This window comes from Haliotis rufescens, unplaced genomic scaffold, assembly GCF_023055435.1.
Source record: "Haliotis rufescens isolate VD_foot unplaced genomic scaffold, xgHalRufe1.0.p SCAF_21, whole genome shotgun sequence".
Taxonomy (NCBI): Eukaryota; Metazoa; Mollusca; class Gastropoda; order Lepetellida; family Haliotidae; genus Haliotis; species Haliotis rufescens.
The window spans coordinates 574754-591032 of NW_025963902.1; the positions used below are offsets into that span (position 1 = coordinate 574754).

General features: G+C 43.8%; 2 protein-coding genes across 2 annotated transcripts; one reads left to right on the top strand and one right to left on the bottom strand.

The window, feature by feature from the left end:
* Positions 1–647: 647 nt before the first annotated feature.
* On the bottom strand, positions 648–1217 carry LOC125382930. Its single transcript, XM_048401296.1, has one exon. It carries the CDS (start codon positions 1215–1217, stop codon positions 648–650), a length of 570 nt encoding a protein of 189 aa, XP_048257253.1.
* An 8402-nt stretch (positions 1218–9619) lies between these two features.
* Positions 9620–15813, top strand: LOC124141739. The gene is made up of 5 exons (XM_046509825.2): positions 9620–9731; positions 10737–10799; positions 12964–13065; positions 14609–14815; positions 15504–15813. Exons 2-5 carry the CDS (start codon positions 10748–10750, stop codon positions 15710–15712), a joined length of 570 nt encoding a protein of 189 aa, XP_046365781.2. The 5' UTR covers positions 9620–9731; positions 10737–10747; the 3' UTR covers positions 15713–15813.
* The last annotated feature ends 466 nt before the right edge of the window (positions 15814–16279 follow it).

Below are 16279 nucleotides of genomic sequence, written 5' to 3' on the forward strand. Positions count from 1 at the left end.
CCGGGCAAAAGAAAGTTTCCACCGACTTCACTTGACCAAACACCAAAAACAAAGGCATATGTGAGATTTATGATGATTAATTTATAAACAGAAATAATTTTCCATGAATTAGAATGAAAATGCATTGTAATGCCGATATTGCATTCTCCGCAATACACAAAGAAAGAGTCAAGGGGTCCAAATTAAAAATTACACAAATCAGAGTTCATTGAAAAAGTGCATGAAGAGTCCATTAATGACACAGTAGTCGGGTAACACGTCATCAATAGCGAGTGTGACCACCCTGGGCATCCATGCACGCCAACACACGCCTCCTCATTGACGTCGTCAGTCGGCGGATAACGTCAACAGGAATCCTGTTCCATAAGTTCAATATAGTCTGTTCAAGTTCCTGTCGGTTCGTTGATGGCGGGACATGTTGTTTCAGCTGACGATCAAGATGATCCAAGAGATGTTCAATGGGTTCATGTCTGGAGAACAAGGTGGCCAGGGCAATACGTTGACGTTAACGTTGTTCAGGTAGTCTTGAACAATTCGGGCGGTGTGAGGCTTTGCGTTGTCTTGTTGCAAAATTAATCCTCTTGGCTGATGTCGAATAAAGGGCACCACAACAGGTCTCAACACTTCATCCCTGTATCGCTGAGCATTCAGGTTTCCTCGGATGATAACCAGCCGTGTTGTAATCTGGCCACAAATGCCACCCCATACCATGACGCCTCCACCTCCAAACGGGTGAACTTCTGTAATGCAGTTTTGCCCCAGTCGCTCTCCCCTTCGTCGAAAAACTCGAACTCTGCCATCGTTCCTGAACAGACAGAGCCGACTTTCATCTGTAAAGAGCACTCTCGCCCAGTCACGTCGCTGCCACCGACGTACAGTTCGTGCCCATTGCAGTCTGCGTTGACGGTGTAGACGGTCAAGGCCATTCCACGGAAGGGTCGGTAGGCTCGTATACCAGCCGTACGAAGTCGAAGGACTGTTCGTCTGCTGATGGCATGCCCTAGTGCTGTTGCCGCCGTTGACGTCGCCGTCACACATCTGTTTCGGAGGTGAATCTGCCCGATGTAGCGGTCTTCGGCCGGTGTTGTTACTCTCGGTCTTCCCGATCTTGGCCGGTCTTGAGTCTGTCCTGTCTGTTGGTAGCGGATTATCAACTTGCTGATGGTGGTTTGGGTGCAGTTGAAGGTTCTGGCTATCTGACGTTGAGTAGCCCCCATATTGGCCATACCGATCGCTCTGTCTCGTTGCGCTTGTGTAAGTCTGGGCATACTCTTGGTGGTTTTTTGCTAACTGAATGCCTGCTCTGTCCAACGTCGGTATTTATGCCACAATCACGTACGTGCATTTGGACCAATGCCTTAAAATCACGTTTTGCACGTTTTCAACAATGAATGATTTGGAAAGCTGCGTTCGAAAATCTGTGTTGTGGTTGTGGTCATGTTGCATTTGGGCAAATGTTTTCTGCGGGGGTTCAAACCTGTACCAGCTTTTTGTTTTTTTATACAACTATCTTTAAAGTGAAAACTTTCTTTTGCCCGGTAGTTTTATGTCCTCTTCGTGTGTTTGGCAGATGTCACACTGATAACTATGACTACACATACAGGCAGGTCAGTGATAAACAGAGTGGTCTGCTCACGTTTCCAACGTCTTCCAGTTACACAACCATGAATACGATCTCATCTGTATTGATTAAGTGTCATTGCATGTAAGTCATCGCAACGCGAGAAACATGTTGTTTAACATGTTTGTAAATGGCTTGTAATAGTTTTGATTCATTTTGTGGCCGTCAGAGTTCGATGTCACGCAGTCATCCAAGGCACAGAACGTATGACCATCCGATTCAATAGGTCGCCTAAGAACCTATTCTTACCTGAATTTCCAACTGGGCCAAATATTAAACATACCCCCACGATCGTGGACTGATCTTGTACAATGTGTTTATGTTTGTTTTGTTCGTTTAACGCCACACTGAGCAATATTCCATCTATATGACGGGGACCTGTAAATGGTTGGTTGGTTGGTTTGTTGTTTATCGCCGCACTCAGCAATATTCCATCTATATGACGGGGACCTGTATATGGTTGGTTGGTTGGTTTGTTGTTTAACGCCGCACTCTGCAATATTCCATCTATATGACGGGGACCTGTAAATGGTTGGTTTGTTGGTTTGTTGTTTAACGCCGCACTCAGCAATATTACAGCTATATGACGGGGACCTGTAAATGGTTGGTTGGTTGGTTTCTTGTTTAACGCCGCACTCAGCAATATTCCATCTATATGACGGGGACCTGTAAATGGTTGGTTGGTTGGTTTGTTGTTTTACGCCGCCCTCAGCAATATTCCATCTATATGACGGGGACCTGTAAATGGTTGGTTTGTTGGTTTGTTGTTTAACGCCGCACTCAGCAATATTACAGCTATATGACGGGGACCTGTAAATGGTTGGTTGGTTGGTTTGTTGTTTAACGCCGCACTCAGCAATATTCCATCTATATGACGGGGACCTGTAAATGGTTGGTTGGTTGGTTTGTTGTTTTACGCCGCACGCAGCAATATTACAGCTATATGACGGGGACCTGTAAATAATCGAGTCCAGACCAGACAATCCAGTGATTAATATCATGAGCATCGATCCACGCGATTGGGATCAATGACATGCATCAACCAAGTCAGCGAGCCTGACCACCCGATCCCGTTAGTCGCCTTTTACGTCGAGCCGAGTAACCTTTTACGGCAAGCATGGGTTGCTGAAGACCTATTCTACCCCGGAATCTTCACGGGTCGACCTGTAAATGATCGAGTATTGAACAGAAAATCCAATGATTGACATCATGATTGTCGATCTACGCAATTGGGTTACGATGACATGCATCAACCAAGTCTGTGTTAGTCGCCTCTTACGACAAACATAGTCGCCTTTCACAGCAAGCATGGGTTGCTGAAGACCTATTCTACCCCGAATCTTCACGGAGACAAGCATGGGTTGCTGAAGACCTATTCTACCCCGAATCTTCACGGAGACAAGCATGGGTTGCTGAAGACCTATTCTACCCCGAATCTTCACGGAGACAAGCATGGGTTGCTGAAGACCTATTCTACCCCGAATCTTCACGGAGACAAGCATGGGTTGCTGAAGACCTATTCTACCCCGAATCTTCACGGAGACAAGCATGGGTTGTTGAAGACCTATTCTACCCAGAATGTTCACGGAGACAAGCATGGGTTGCTGAAGACCTATTCTACCCCGGATTCTTCACGGGACATTTGTACAGTGTGAGAAACACGGCTGTTCTGGTTGCCTTCCACGAACACTAAACTCCCAACTTAGATCAGAAATATTTTGGACTGATCTAAAAACATGAGGGATAACTGTTAAATTCTGAGTCTCACTTAAAGGACTGGTGTTTATGTGTCCAAGGTGAGGTTCAATACCAGATCATTCCCCACTTGTGTTAATGTCTCTAAGGTGAGGTTCAATACCAGATCATCCCCCACTAGTGTTAATGTCTCCAAGGTGAGGTTCAATACCAGTTCATCCCCAACTGGTGTCAATGTGTTCAAGATGAGGTTCAATACCAGATCATCCCCCACTGGTGTTAATGTGTCAAAGGTGAGGTTCAATACCAGATCATTCCCCACTGGTGTTAATGTGTCAAAGGTGAGGTTCAATACCAGATCATCCCCCACTGGTGTTAATGTGTCAAAGGTGAGGTTCAATACCAGATCATCCCCCACTGGTGTTAATGTGTCAAAGGTGAGGTTCAATACCAGATCATCTCCCACTAGTGTTAATGTGTCTTAGGTGAGGTTCAATACCAGATCATCCCCCACTAGTGTTAATGTGTCAAAGGTGAGGTTCAATACCAGATCATTCCCCACTTGTGTTAATGTCTCCAAGGTGAGGTTCAATACAAGATCATTCCCCACTGGTGTTAATGTGTCAAAGGTGAGGTTCAATACCAGATCATCTCCCACTAGTGTTAATGTGTCTTAGGTGAGGTTCAATACCAGATCATCCCCCACTAGTGTTAATGTGTCAAAGGTGAGGTTCAATACCAGATCATTCCCCACTTGTGTTAATGTCTCCAAGGTGAGGTTCAATACAAGATCATTCCCCACTAGTGTTAATGTCTCCAAGGTGAGGTTCAATACCAGATCATTCCCCACTAGTGTTAATGTCTCCAAGGTGAGGTTCAATACCAGATCATTCCCCACTGGTGTTAATGTCTCTAAGGTGAGGTTCAATACCAGATCATCCCCCATTAGAGTTAATGTCTCCAAGGTGAGGTTCAATACCAGTTCATCCCCAACTGGTGTCAATGTGTTCAAGATGAGGTTCAATACCAGATCATCCCCCACTGGTGTTAATGTGTCAAAGGTGAGGTTCAATACCAGATCATCCCCCACTGGTGTTAATGTGTCAAAGGTGAGGTTCAATACCAGATCATCCCCCACTAGTGTTAATGTCTCCAAGGTGGGGTTCAATACCAGATCATCCCCCACTAGTGTTAATGTCTCCAAGGTGGGGTTCAATACCAGATCATCTCCCACTAGTGTTAATGTCTCCAAGGTGAGGTTCAATACCAGATCATCCCCCACTAGTGTTAATGTCTCCAAGGTGAGGTTCAATACCAGATCATCTCCCACTAGTGTTAATGTCTCCAAGGTGAGGTTCAATACCAGATCATTCCCCACTAGTGTTAATGTCTCCAAGGTGAGGTTCAATACCAGATCATCTCCCACTAGTGTTAATGTCTCCAAGGTGAGGTTCAATACCAGATCATTCCCCACTAGTGTTAATGTCTCCAAGGTGGGGTTCAATACCAGATCATCTCCCACTAGTGTTAATGTCTCCAAGGTGAGGTTCAATACCAGATCATCCCCCACTAGTGTTAATGTCTCCAAGGTGAGGTTCAATACCAGATCATCTCCCACTAGTGTTAATGTCTCCAAGGTGAGGTTCAATACCAGATCATTCCCCACTAGTGTTAATGTCTCCAAGGTGAGGTTCAATACCAGATCATTCCCCACTGGTGTTAATGTCTCTAAGGTGAGGTTCAATACCAGATCATCCCCCATTAGAGTTAATGTCTCCAAGGTGAGGTTCAATACCAGTTCATCCCCAACTGGTGTCAATGTGTTCAAGATGAGGTTCAATACCAGATCATCCCCCACTGGTGTTAATGTGTCAAAGGTGAGGTTCAATACCAGATCATCCCCCACTAGTGTTAATGTCTCCAAGGTGGGGTTCAATACCAGATCATCTCCCACTAGTGTTAATGTCTCCAAGGTGAGGTTCAATACCAGATCATCTCCCACTAGTGTTAATGTGTCAAAGGTTAGGTTCAATACCAGATCATCTCCCACTAGTGTTAATGTCTCCAAGGTGAGGTTCAATACCAGATCATCCCCCACTGGTGTTAATGTCTCCAAGGTGAGGTTCAATACCAGATCATCCCCCACTAGTGTTAATGTGTTCAAGGTGAGGTTCAATACCAGATCATTCCCCACTAGTGTTAATGTCTCCAAGGTGAGGTTCAATACCAGATCATCCCCCACTAGTGTTAATGTCTCCAAGGTTAGGTTCAATACCAGATCATCCCCCACTGGTGTTAATGTCTCCAAGCTGAGGTTCAATACCAGATCATCCCCCACTGGTGTTAATGTCTCCAAGGTGAGGTTCAATACCAGATCATCCCCCACTAGTGTTAATGTCTCCAAGGTGAGGTTCAATACCAGATCATCCCCCACTAGTGTTAATGTCTCCAAGGTGAGGTTCAATACCAGATCATCCCCCACTAGTGTTAATGTCTCCAAGGTGAGGTTCAATACCAGATCATCCCCCACTAGTGTTAATGTCTCCAAGGTGAGGTTCAATACCAGATCATCCCCCACTTGTGTTAATGTCTCCAAGGTGAGGTTCAATACAAGATCATCTCCCACTAGTGTTAATGTCTCCAAGCTGAGGTTCAATACCAGATCATCCCCCACTAGTGTTAATGTCTCCAAGGTGAGGTTCAATACCAGATCATCCCCCACTAGTGTTAATGTCTCCAAGGTGAGGTTCAATACCAGATCATCCCCCACTAGTGTTAATGTCTCCAAGGTGAGGTTCAATACCAGATCATCCCCCACTTGTGTTAATGTCTCCAAGCTGAGGTTCAATACCAGATCATCCCCCACTAGTGTTAATGTCTCCAAGGTGAGGTTCAATACCAGATCATCCCCCACTAGTGTTAATGTCTCCAAGGTGAGGTTCAATACCAGATCATCCCCCACTAGTGTTAATGTCTCCAAGGTGAGGTTCAATACCAGATCATCCCCCACTAGTGTTAATGTCTCCAAGGGGAGGTTCAATACCAGATCATCCCCCACTGGTGTTAATGTCTCCAAGGTGAGGTTCAATACCAGATCATCCCCCACTAGTGTTAATGTCTCCAAGGGGAGGTTCAATACCAGATCATCCCCCACTGGTGTTAATGTCTCCAAGGTGAGGTTCAATACCAGATCATCCCCCACTAGTGTTAATGTCTCCAAGGTGAGGTTCAATACCAGATCATCCCCCACTAGTGTTAATGTCTCCAAGGTGAGGTTCAATACCAGATCATCCCCCACTAGTGTTAATGTCTCCAAGGTGAGGTTCAATACCAGATCATCCCCCACTAGTGTTAATGTCTCCAAGCTGAGGTTCAATACCAGATCATCCCCCACTAGTGTTAATGTCTCCAAGGTGAGGTTCAATACCAGATCATCTCCCACTAGTGTTAATGTCTCCAAGCTGAGGTTCAATACCAGATCATCCCCCACTAGTGTTAATGTCTCCAAGGTGAGGTTCAATACCAGTTCATCCCCAACTGGTGTCAATGTGTTCAAGGTGAGGCTCAATACCAGATCATCCCCCACTGGTGTTAATGTCTCATGGGTGAGCTTCAATACCAGATCATCCCCCACAAGTGTAAATGTCTCGAAGGTGAGGTTCAATACCAGATCATCCCCCACTAGTGTTAATGTCTCCAAGGTGAGGTTCAATACCAGATCATCCCCCACTTGTGTTAATGTCTCCAAGGTGAGGTTCAATACAAGATCATCCCCCACTTGTGTTAATGTCTCTAAGGTGAGGTTCAATACCAGATCATCTCCCACTAGTGTTAATGTCTCCAAGCTGAGGTTCAATACCAGATCATCCCCCACTAGTGTTAATGTCTCCAAGGTGAGGTTCAATACCAGTTCATCCCCAACTGGTGTCAATGTGTTCAAGGTGAGGCTCAATACCAGATCATCCCCCACTGGTGTTAATGTCTCATGGGTGAGCTTCAATACCAGATCATCCCCCACAAGTGTAAATGTCTCGAAGGTGAGGTTCAATACCAGATCATCCTCCACTTGTGTTAATGTCTCCAAGGTGGGGTTCAATACCAGATCATCCCCCACTGGTGTTTATGTATTGGAGAAAACACGCTCACGAGGTTTTGGTAGACAGAGCATGCCCTGGGGAGAGGGAAAAACCAAGGAGGCGAAACCCCCGCGGTTTTTCCCGAGCCCCAGGGCATGCTCCTTCAAAACCGAGGGAAAGTGTTTTTCCATGCTTATAAACCGAAAAATGAAACTTAAAACAACATTTATCAACATTTTTATGTTTCGAACATACTTTCCATGAACCTTATGAAACTCGCGTAAAATTTCTGTTGCTGGCGTACGGATCTTGAAAAGGACATTCTAAAAACCAGTGAGGCTTATCAACACCTCTGTAGCCTCGTGGTACACTCACTGGGCTACAGCTATGAAGGTTGCGAGTTCGATCCTCGGGAATATAAAGAAAACATTTGTCATTTGATTTTACATTTCATTACATGTCTGAACGGAAGTTATATTAATAAAATACCCAGGACATTTTTTAAATCCCAGGGACTTTACAACGTCCCTGTTTATGAGATTTAACCCGACTGGAAAGTAAACCTCACAATAGGTTTTAATGCCTACAGAAAGAAGTCTCTTACTTAATAGCGATCCCAATGAATAGGTTTATAAGAGTCCAGTAAGAGTAATGTTGTATTCATTTGGTCAAGTTAATGTTCTACAGGGATTTGTTTTCATAATCGGAAAACGCACACTTTAATACCCGCGTTATAGTTTTACTCTTTGAGATCACCTTGAAATGAAACATTAGAACACAATAACCTCAATCTCTGAAGATTGATAAGTAACTGTATCTATGGTCACCACGTTTTGAACCAAAAGCCCCATGGACCAAGGAATTAAGTGTTTCGTTAGGTTTGTCATGTGGAATAGTGGTGTACAAAGTTGTAAAACAAAATGTTTTGACCGAATTTAAACCTTGTTCATTTCGGACATTGTAAAAAGTCAAGCAAACCCTTTGAGGTTTTGAGAATTCACATGGAATTAATTCCACTTGTTCCAAATACTTTCTGTGAATATAGAGAGTGCACTTCCTTCTTTGTATTAAGGATTACATGTATGGTTAATCTTCGAGACAGGGATTCGGTGTGGCCACAGCAATATATCTCTCTTTGTACGTTTTAAGGAGCCTTGGAATCCAGTACAAAAGAGGAATAGACATGTCTTAAGGTTTTAGAGTCAAGTCAAAAAATGAAATTACTGATGTATGGTTTTGGCCGATTTCATCCTCAGTTAACATACTGGCTATGCGGCATAATTTGATATGTCACTAATACCAAGGTATGTAGTCAAACAGTTAGTGTGTTGAATAATCTAAACTGGATGACAATTAATATTTACATGTGATGGCTACATTATTGATGCCTTGTCAGCGGGAAGAACTACATACTGACCATATAGGGCAGACATACATTGGATGACAGCTGGCGGGGACAGAATTGGTTCATTCCGATTCTCCTTCCTATTTTTCAGTTGATGCATTCTACAAATGATAACATCACACACTGACTTACCCAACTCTGAGAGATTCTTCTTCTCTTTTGGCCCATTTTTGGGGCATATTTTTTTTTGTGTGTGTGTGTTTTTTGGTTGTTTAACGCCGCACTCAGCAATATTCCAGCTATATGACGGCGGTCTGTAAATAATCGAGTCTGGACCAGATAATCCAGTGATTGACATCATGAGCATCGATCCACGCAACTGGGTTGGTTGGTTGGTTGGTTGTTTAATGCCGCACTCAGCAATAGAATAGGTCTTCAGCAACCCATACTTGCCGTAAAAGGCGACTATGCTTGTCGTAAAAGGCGACTAACGGGATCGGGTGGTCGGCCTTGCTTACTTGGTTGATACATGTCATCGATCCAAATTGCGTGGATCGATGCTCATGATTTAAATCACTGGATTGTCTGGTCCAGACTCGATTATTTCACAGACCGCCGTCATATAGCTGGAATACTGCTGAGTGCGTCGTTAAACAACAAACCAACCTACCAACTTCCGTCCAATGATGCAGGTGTCCCGTATCCATTCTCATATCGATGAAACTAAGGCGATCGTTTCGTGTTGTTTTACAAGTGATAAACGACCTATCATTATTCTAGTGCTCTTGGAATAATACATGACACACCTGTAACTTATACATGAATTCGGTAGCAGATGCTGAAATACAAACCTCTACAAGGTACATGATGGAAATGCAAATACTGATCTAACAGCATTGCAAATACCGTTTACACATCCCATATAAGACACACGTCTCTACACTCGTCACAGAGCAGACATTGCTGGTTGCCAAGTGTTTGCTCCCGGTTGTTGGTAAAGTATTCAAACTTTCAGAATGATGATGATGCCAATTTCAGTTTGTGCTTGAACTTCGCTTATTTAAGTATGGCGTATATATGTCAGATGACACGTTTGATTCTTTTAAAATATTTTAACTCCGCACTCAGCAATATTCCAGCAATATGACGGCGGATCGTGTATTTAATCGCAACAATGCTTGTTGGAAGAGACGACTAACGGGATCGGGTGGTCAGGTTCGCTAATGTGTTTGATACATGTCATCGTATCCAAACTGCGTGGATCGATACTCATGGTGTCAATCGACCCGTGAAGATTCCGGGGTAGAATAGGTCTTCAGAAACCCATGCTTGCCGTAAAAGGTGACTATGCTTGTCGTGAAAGGCGACTAACGGGATCTGGTGGTCAGGCTCAGTCTGGTGGTCAGACTTGGTTGATGCATGTCATCGATCCCAATTGCGTGGATCGATGCTCATACCATTAATCACTGGATTGTCTGGTCCAGACTCCATTATTTACAGACCGCCGTCATATAGCTGGAATATTGCTGAGTGCGGCGTTAAACAACAAACCAAGCAACCAACCATGATGTCAATCAATAGATTGTCTAGTCCAGACTCGATTATTTACAGACCGGCGTCATATAGCTAGAATATTGCTGACTGCGGCGTTTACAACAAATGAAGTATTTAATCGGGTCTGGTCCATACGATCCAGTGATTGACATCATGAGCATCGATCTAAGCAATTGGGAAACGAAGACATGTATCAACCACATTAACGAACCTGACCGCCCGATCCAAACGTCTTGCCACAACCAGACATAAGACCCAACGATGATCAGATGATGGTGTGCCAAAGGGACACAACTCTGCACGGCGGATTTCAGCGGTTAAGAAGGCTGGTCACTTTGAAGCTGACATTAACTTCACAGTCAAGTAGTTTGCGAGGGAAATGTTCACTGATTCATGTGATCAAATTCAAATGAGTTTCTGCATTCAGTTAATGTTTTTGTTTCAGAATTAGACAGAATGATGTTGGGACTCGTCTTTCTTGTATCATGTGCGGTGGCTGGAATTTCAGGTAGGCTGTCAAATATATTTTGTATTTAATACAATTCCCTGAAATGTAGGAACTCACAGACAGATTTAAACATTGAAACAAAACCTGGTCCTAATTTCAGTACAGTAAACTACGGTTATAACGAACTCAAAGGGACTACTAATTTTAGTTCGTTATAACCGTAGTTCGTTTTAAGCACATATACAGCATAACTACAGCAAGTCGCCAGGACCAAAAAAGTAAGTTCGTTATAAGCGTATTCGTTATAACCGTAGTTTACTGTACTATAAATAGGGTCGCCACCGTTGTATTAAAAGAAAGACTGGCAGCTCACCGTTTCATCTGTCGGTGTTTCACAACGGGCGGTTTAGGCTTCTAAATTGGCTACGCCGACATTTGCTCGACGTTGTGTCCTTCCCCCAAATGTTCACGTAGGTTATCCACGTACTTTAAACATTTACGACCTGTTTTTGTTTGGTTTGCCTCCCACAATTCTCCGTGACCCGTTACGTTGTTAAAGCAGCCACAATTGCATTGGACCGACTCCGTGGTCTAGTGGTAGAGCGTCCGCCCGGAGAGCCCCGACCGCGTCATTCCAAAAGACGTTGAAAAACATGGTACTTGTTGTTACCCTGTCTGGCGCTCGGCATTAAGGGGCTAAAACAAGGACTGGTCGGCTCGGAGTCAGTATACTGTGTCTGAGTGGGGTATTCATGTTAAACTGCGGCATGGTATCTTAGTGGGCTAGCACTATAAATCGGCATCAGTCCGGACTAGTACAAGCAGCCACACACACACACACACACACACACACACGTCGCTATATAAGTGCAATAATCTTGGACGCGACGTTAAACCCCATTTCACCTCACCTCACCTCACAATTGCATTCTTCATTTCCCATACAGTCAGATGTTCTCCAGATGCAATATGTACTGAATACCCGTTTTGCATTACCTCATCGTCGTGTTGAGGTTTTACTTGTTCTGACCCGTGATGATCCTGGTTAGAAAAGGTCTTCAACAACCCATGCTTGCCGTAAAAGGTGACTATGCTTGTCGTAGGAGCCGACTAACAGGATCAGGTGGTCAGGCTCGCTGACTTGGTTGATGCATGTCATCGTATCTCATTTTCGTGGATCGATGCTCGTGATGTCAATCACTGAAATGTATCGTCCAGACCGTCGCCATATATAGCTGGAATAGTGCAGCCTTAAACAGCAAACAAACAAACCTTGTAGCTCGTTTTCTTTCTCCCCCTATTGCCATCAGGCTTAATGTATATAGGCACATGGCCAGTCTTAACACATATTGACCGGTACGTGTTTTCCCAGATTATGTCTGCAGCAACCCATACTTGCCGTAAAAGGCGACAAACAGGATCGGGTAGTCAGGGCCGCTGACTTGGTTGATGCATGTCATCAAATCCCACTTGCGTGGATCGTTGTTAATGATGTCAATCACTTGATTGTCTGGTCCAAACTTTATTATTTACAGACCGCCGTCATATAGTAATATTGCTGAGTGCGGCGTTGAAAAAACAAACAAACAAAAGCAAATCCCGGATAGGACACAACCCCAGAAGTACAAGAATTTGTACTTCACTAAGAAATTGTAATCCCAAATATAAGTATGTTATAAACTTACTGTATTCAAAATATAAATATACTTTTATGATGTTATGATTACAACAAACTGAAGACTTTTCAGACCTCCCAAAGTGCGACTGCAGAGGCTGACATTAGTGTTTTGACATGCACCGATAAGTGTTAATAGCTCCTATACCCAATGTCAAAAAGCCACTGTGGCCATACATTAAATGAGGGGGTGGACCCGTGAAGATTCCGGGGTAGAATAGGTCTTCAGCAACCCATGCTTGCCGTAAAAGGTGACTATGCTTGTCGTAAAAGGCGACTAACGGGATCGGGCGGTAAGGCTCGCTGACTTGGTTGATGCATGTCATTGATCCCAATTGCGTGGATCGATGCTCATGATATTAATCACTGGATTGTCTGGTTCAGACTCGATTATTTACCGACCGCCGTCATATAGCTTGAATATTGCTGAGTTCGGCGTTAAACAACAAACCAACAACAACAACAACAAAATGAGGGGCTGGTTGGGTTTGAGACATAATGAACATTAAATCTATAAGCTTTAGGTAACTCATTGGTTTTATTCCTCAGCTGACTGTTCTGATGGATATACAGAGATTGAAACCAAAATATGCACCAGAGAAGGCCTGGACAATGCCACTGGAAGCTCTCCACAAGCGTCTACAAACTATGGTGTGATGTGGTTACCAATTAGCATGTCTATATTTCCTTCCTTAACAATTATCTCAACAGTTATCTCTCGCCCCGTGAAGATCCGGGGTAGAATTGATCTTCAGCCACCCATGCTTTGTGACTTAGCTTGTCGTAAGAGGCGAATAACGGGATCGGGTGGATGGTTGATGAATGTCATCGTATCCCAACTGCGTAGATCGATGCGCAAAATACCAATCACAGGATTGTCTGGTCCATACTCGATTACATTCGTGGATCTATGACCTCACATGTGCTGCGTTCATTGTGAGTAAGTTAACATCTCATCGGCAATATTTCAGCCATATAGCGATGGAAACTAGGTATTAGATTTAAAATATCTGTCAACAAAGGACAGTAAAATAGTAAGGTATATCACAGTTTTTAATTAAAAAAACAGATCATAATTTAAACAAGGCTATAGACCACTTATAACCAAAGTTAAACCACCTTACTGGGGATCATGGGGACTTACAGTACCTATGCTTCCTGCATGACTACCCAGCAGGATTTATGCCATCACTTTGGCCACCAGTGGCTTTACCTTCTGCTAGCCAATATTAAAAAAGACACAAAACAATCTAAGTTTTAAAACACAAGTCAATATTACGTACCTTGATCGAGAATGGATTTATGTGTCACTAGCAGGAGGACAATATTTTAACACTACTTTAACCACTCGAGTGGCACCACATCAAGAATCTCAGTTGATGCTAATATTTAACTTATTTAAAATGCATATAAATTATTCAAATTTTATCTATGAGTTTATTTCTCTTGAAAAAGACACAAGAATTAAATTTAAGGAGTACTGACATTATTAAAAAAATCCTTTAAGGAAGATGAATGATAATATTTATCCCTTGTGAGAGAAAAATCGAACCAGTCAAGCAAAACATGCCTGACTGTGATTCTCTCATTACAAGCATCGGTTACCAGTATGTTCATTTGAACAATCGAATATCTCTTGAATGTGAATAAGTCCTCATTATTAACCAACATGTATGGTATTAACGTTTCTTTTGGCGGTGGGTATATCAGAGATTAATTCAGGTGAGATACAGAGTCTTGTTAGTCAATTTTCATTCATTGGCATATTGTTAAAAATACTATGTAGGAGGATTCGTACAACTTATAGATTTCTACAGCTTTATCCTGTTTGTGTTATCCATTATTTCTTGGTGTACATTATATTCAACCCGTGAAGATTCCGGGGTAGAATAGGTCTTCAGCAACCATGTTTGCCGTAAAAGGCGACTAACGGGATCGGGTGGTCAGGCTCGCTGACTTGGTTGATGCATGTCATCGATCCCAATTGCGTGGATCGATGCTCATGATGTCAATCACTGGATTGTCTGGTCCAGACTCGATTAATTTACAGACCACCGTCATAAAGCTGGAATATTGCGGCGTTAAACAACAAACCAACAAGCCAACATCCAACTACATTATATTCTATAAATAGTGGTGGTTTATATGTTATTTGAAGTTGAAGCTAATTTTACTTATCTATTTCACTCTTCAGCGTCCTGTCCTGCAGGGTTTCTGTTGTCCCTAAATCCCAGAATGTGCTTCATCATAAGTCCTCCAACGGACCGAAAGGACTTTGCCGCCGCCACTCAAAGGTGCGAACGGATGCGCAACGGTCGCCTCGTCGTCCTCAATGCTGAAGACAAGTATGGCTACATTGCTGGAATTATTTCTGTAATTGGACCCACTGGAAAAGCATTTGGTAAGTCCCACGTTAGGACTCTGGGCTAGAATACACCCCAAGAAACCTATGCTTGTGTCAGGCGGCTTAATGTATCTCAGGCCCGTGAACATCCGGGGTAGAAAACATCTTCAGCAACCCATGCTTGTAAAAGGCGACTGTGTTTGTTTCTAGGAGACAACTAACGGGATCGGGAGGTCAGACTCGCTGACTTGGTGGATGCATGTCATCGATCCCAATTGCGTGGATCGGTGCTCATAATAGCGGTGCAGCTTAATGTGGGAGGAAAGCCCGAAGTGATGCAGGTCTCAGACGTTTACCACTTCGGTGAAACCCACGAGCACGGGTATGTTGCTGACAAACCTAGAAACATAATCCGGGCGAACCGGGATTCGAACCCACAATCATAGGTTTCTGGCGTAATCAGGGACGCAACTCTGCACAGCGAACCGCGGCGCCTTAGACGACTGGGCCACCCGTGCCCCCTAAATCTACCCGAGCTCCAGTGGCTCATGTTTACGAGTAACATCATCAGTTTTTTTACTTATTATGCCAAAAAAGGTCAATGAACTCTCAGTTCTTCACCAACATAACCGAAAACAGGTGAATATATTTTCCAGAAAGGAAAACTAAGATTCATTCTGTAGAAATTGATTGTTTCCATCTGTTCGTGTAGCTCCTGGCATGAATGATTCTTCCTATATTTCAGGGTCAGTCGACGACGGTTTGTGGGTAGGTCTTAAGCGAGCCTCCCTGACACTGTTCAGGTGGAGCACGGGATCACCATATGTCTCCAACTGGGGGGTCGGGGAGCCGGAAAAGGTAATTGGAGAAGACTGTGGCCAGGTGTACCCCGGGGGAGTCAGAAACCGATTGTGCAACCTCCCACGCCGATACATCTGTGAGCTTGCCATATAACAGCCGCCACTTGTTCTGATGTCAATGACAGGCAACCTGTCTGTAATTAAAGCATACGTTGATTACGTTGACTGATAATAAAGTCACATGTGATAACAGCTTATGATGTCGTGTTGTGAAAATAAAACTGACCATTTCCTATTAAAACTGATGAATGTCAGTTGATTTCAAGACAGTTCCAGACAGTTTAAGCACATCTTCAAATCCTAACAGGTAACTAAAGTAAGAATTAATCCCCAGTTACCTATGCTTGTCGTAAGAGTGAGTGAGTGAGTGAGTTGGGTTTAACGCCGCTTTTAACAGTATTCCAGTTATATCGCGGCGTGTCAGCTTAATGTGGGAGGAAAGCCCGAAGTGATGCAGGTCTCAGACGTTTACCACTTCGGTGAAACCCACGAGCACGGGTATGGTGCTGACAAACCTAGAAACATAATCGGGGCGAACCGGGATTCGAACCCACAATCATAGGTTTCTGGCGTACCCAAGGGACGCAACTCTGCACAGCGAATCGCGGCGCTTTAGACGACTGGGCCACCCGTGCCCCCCGCTTGTCGTAAGAGGCCACTA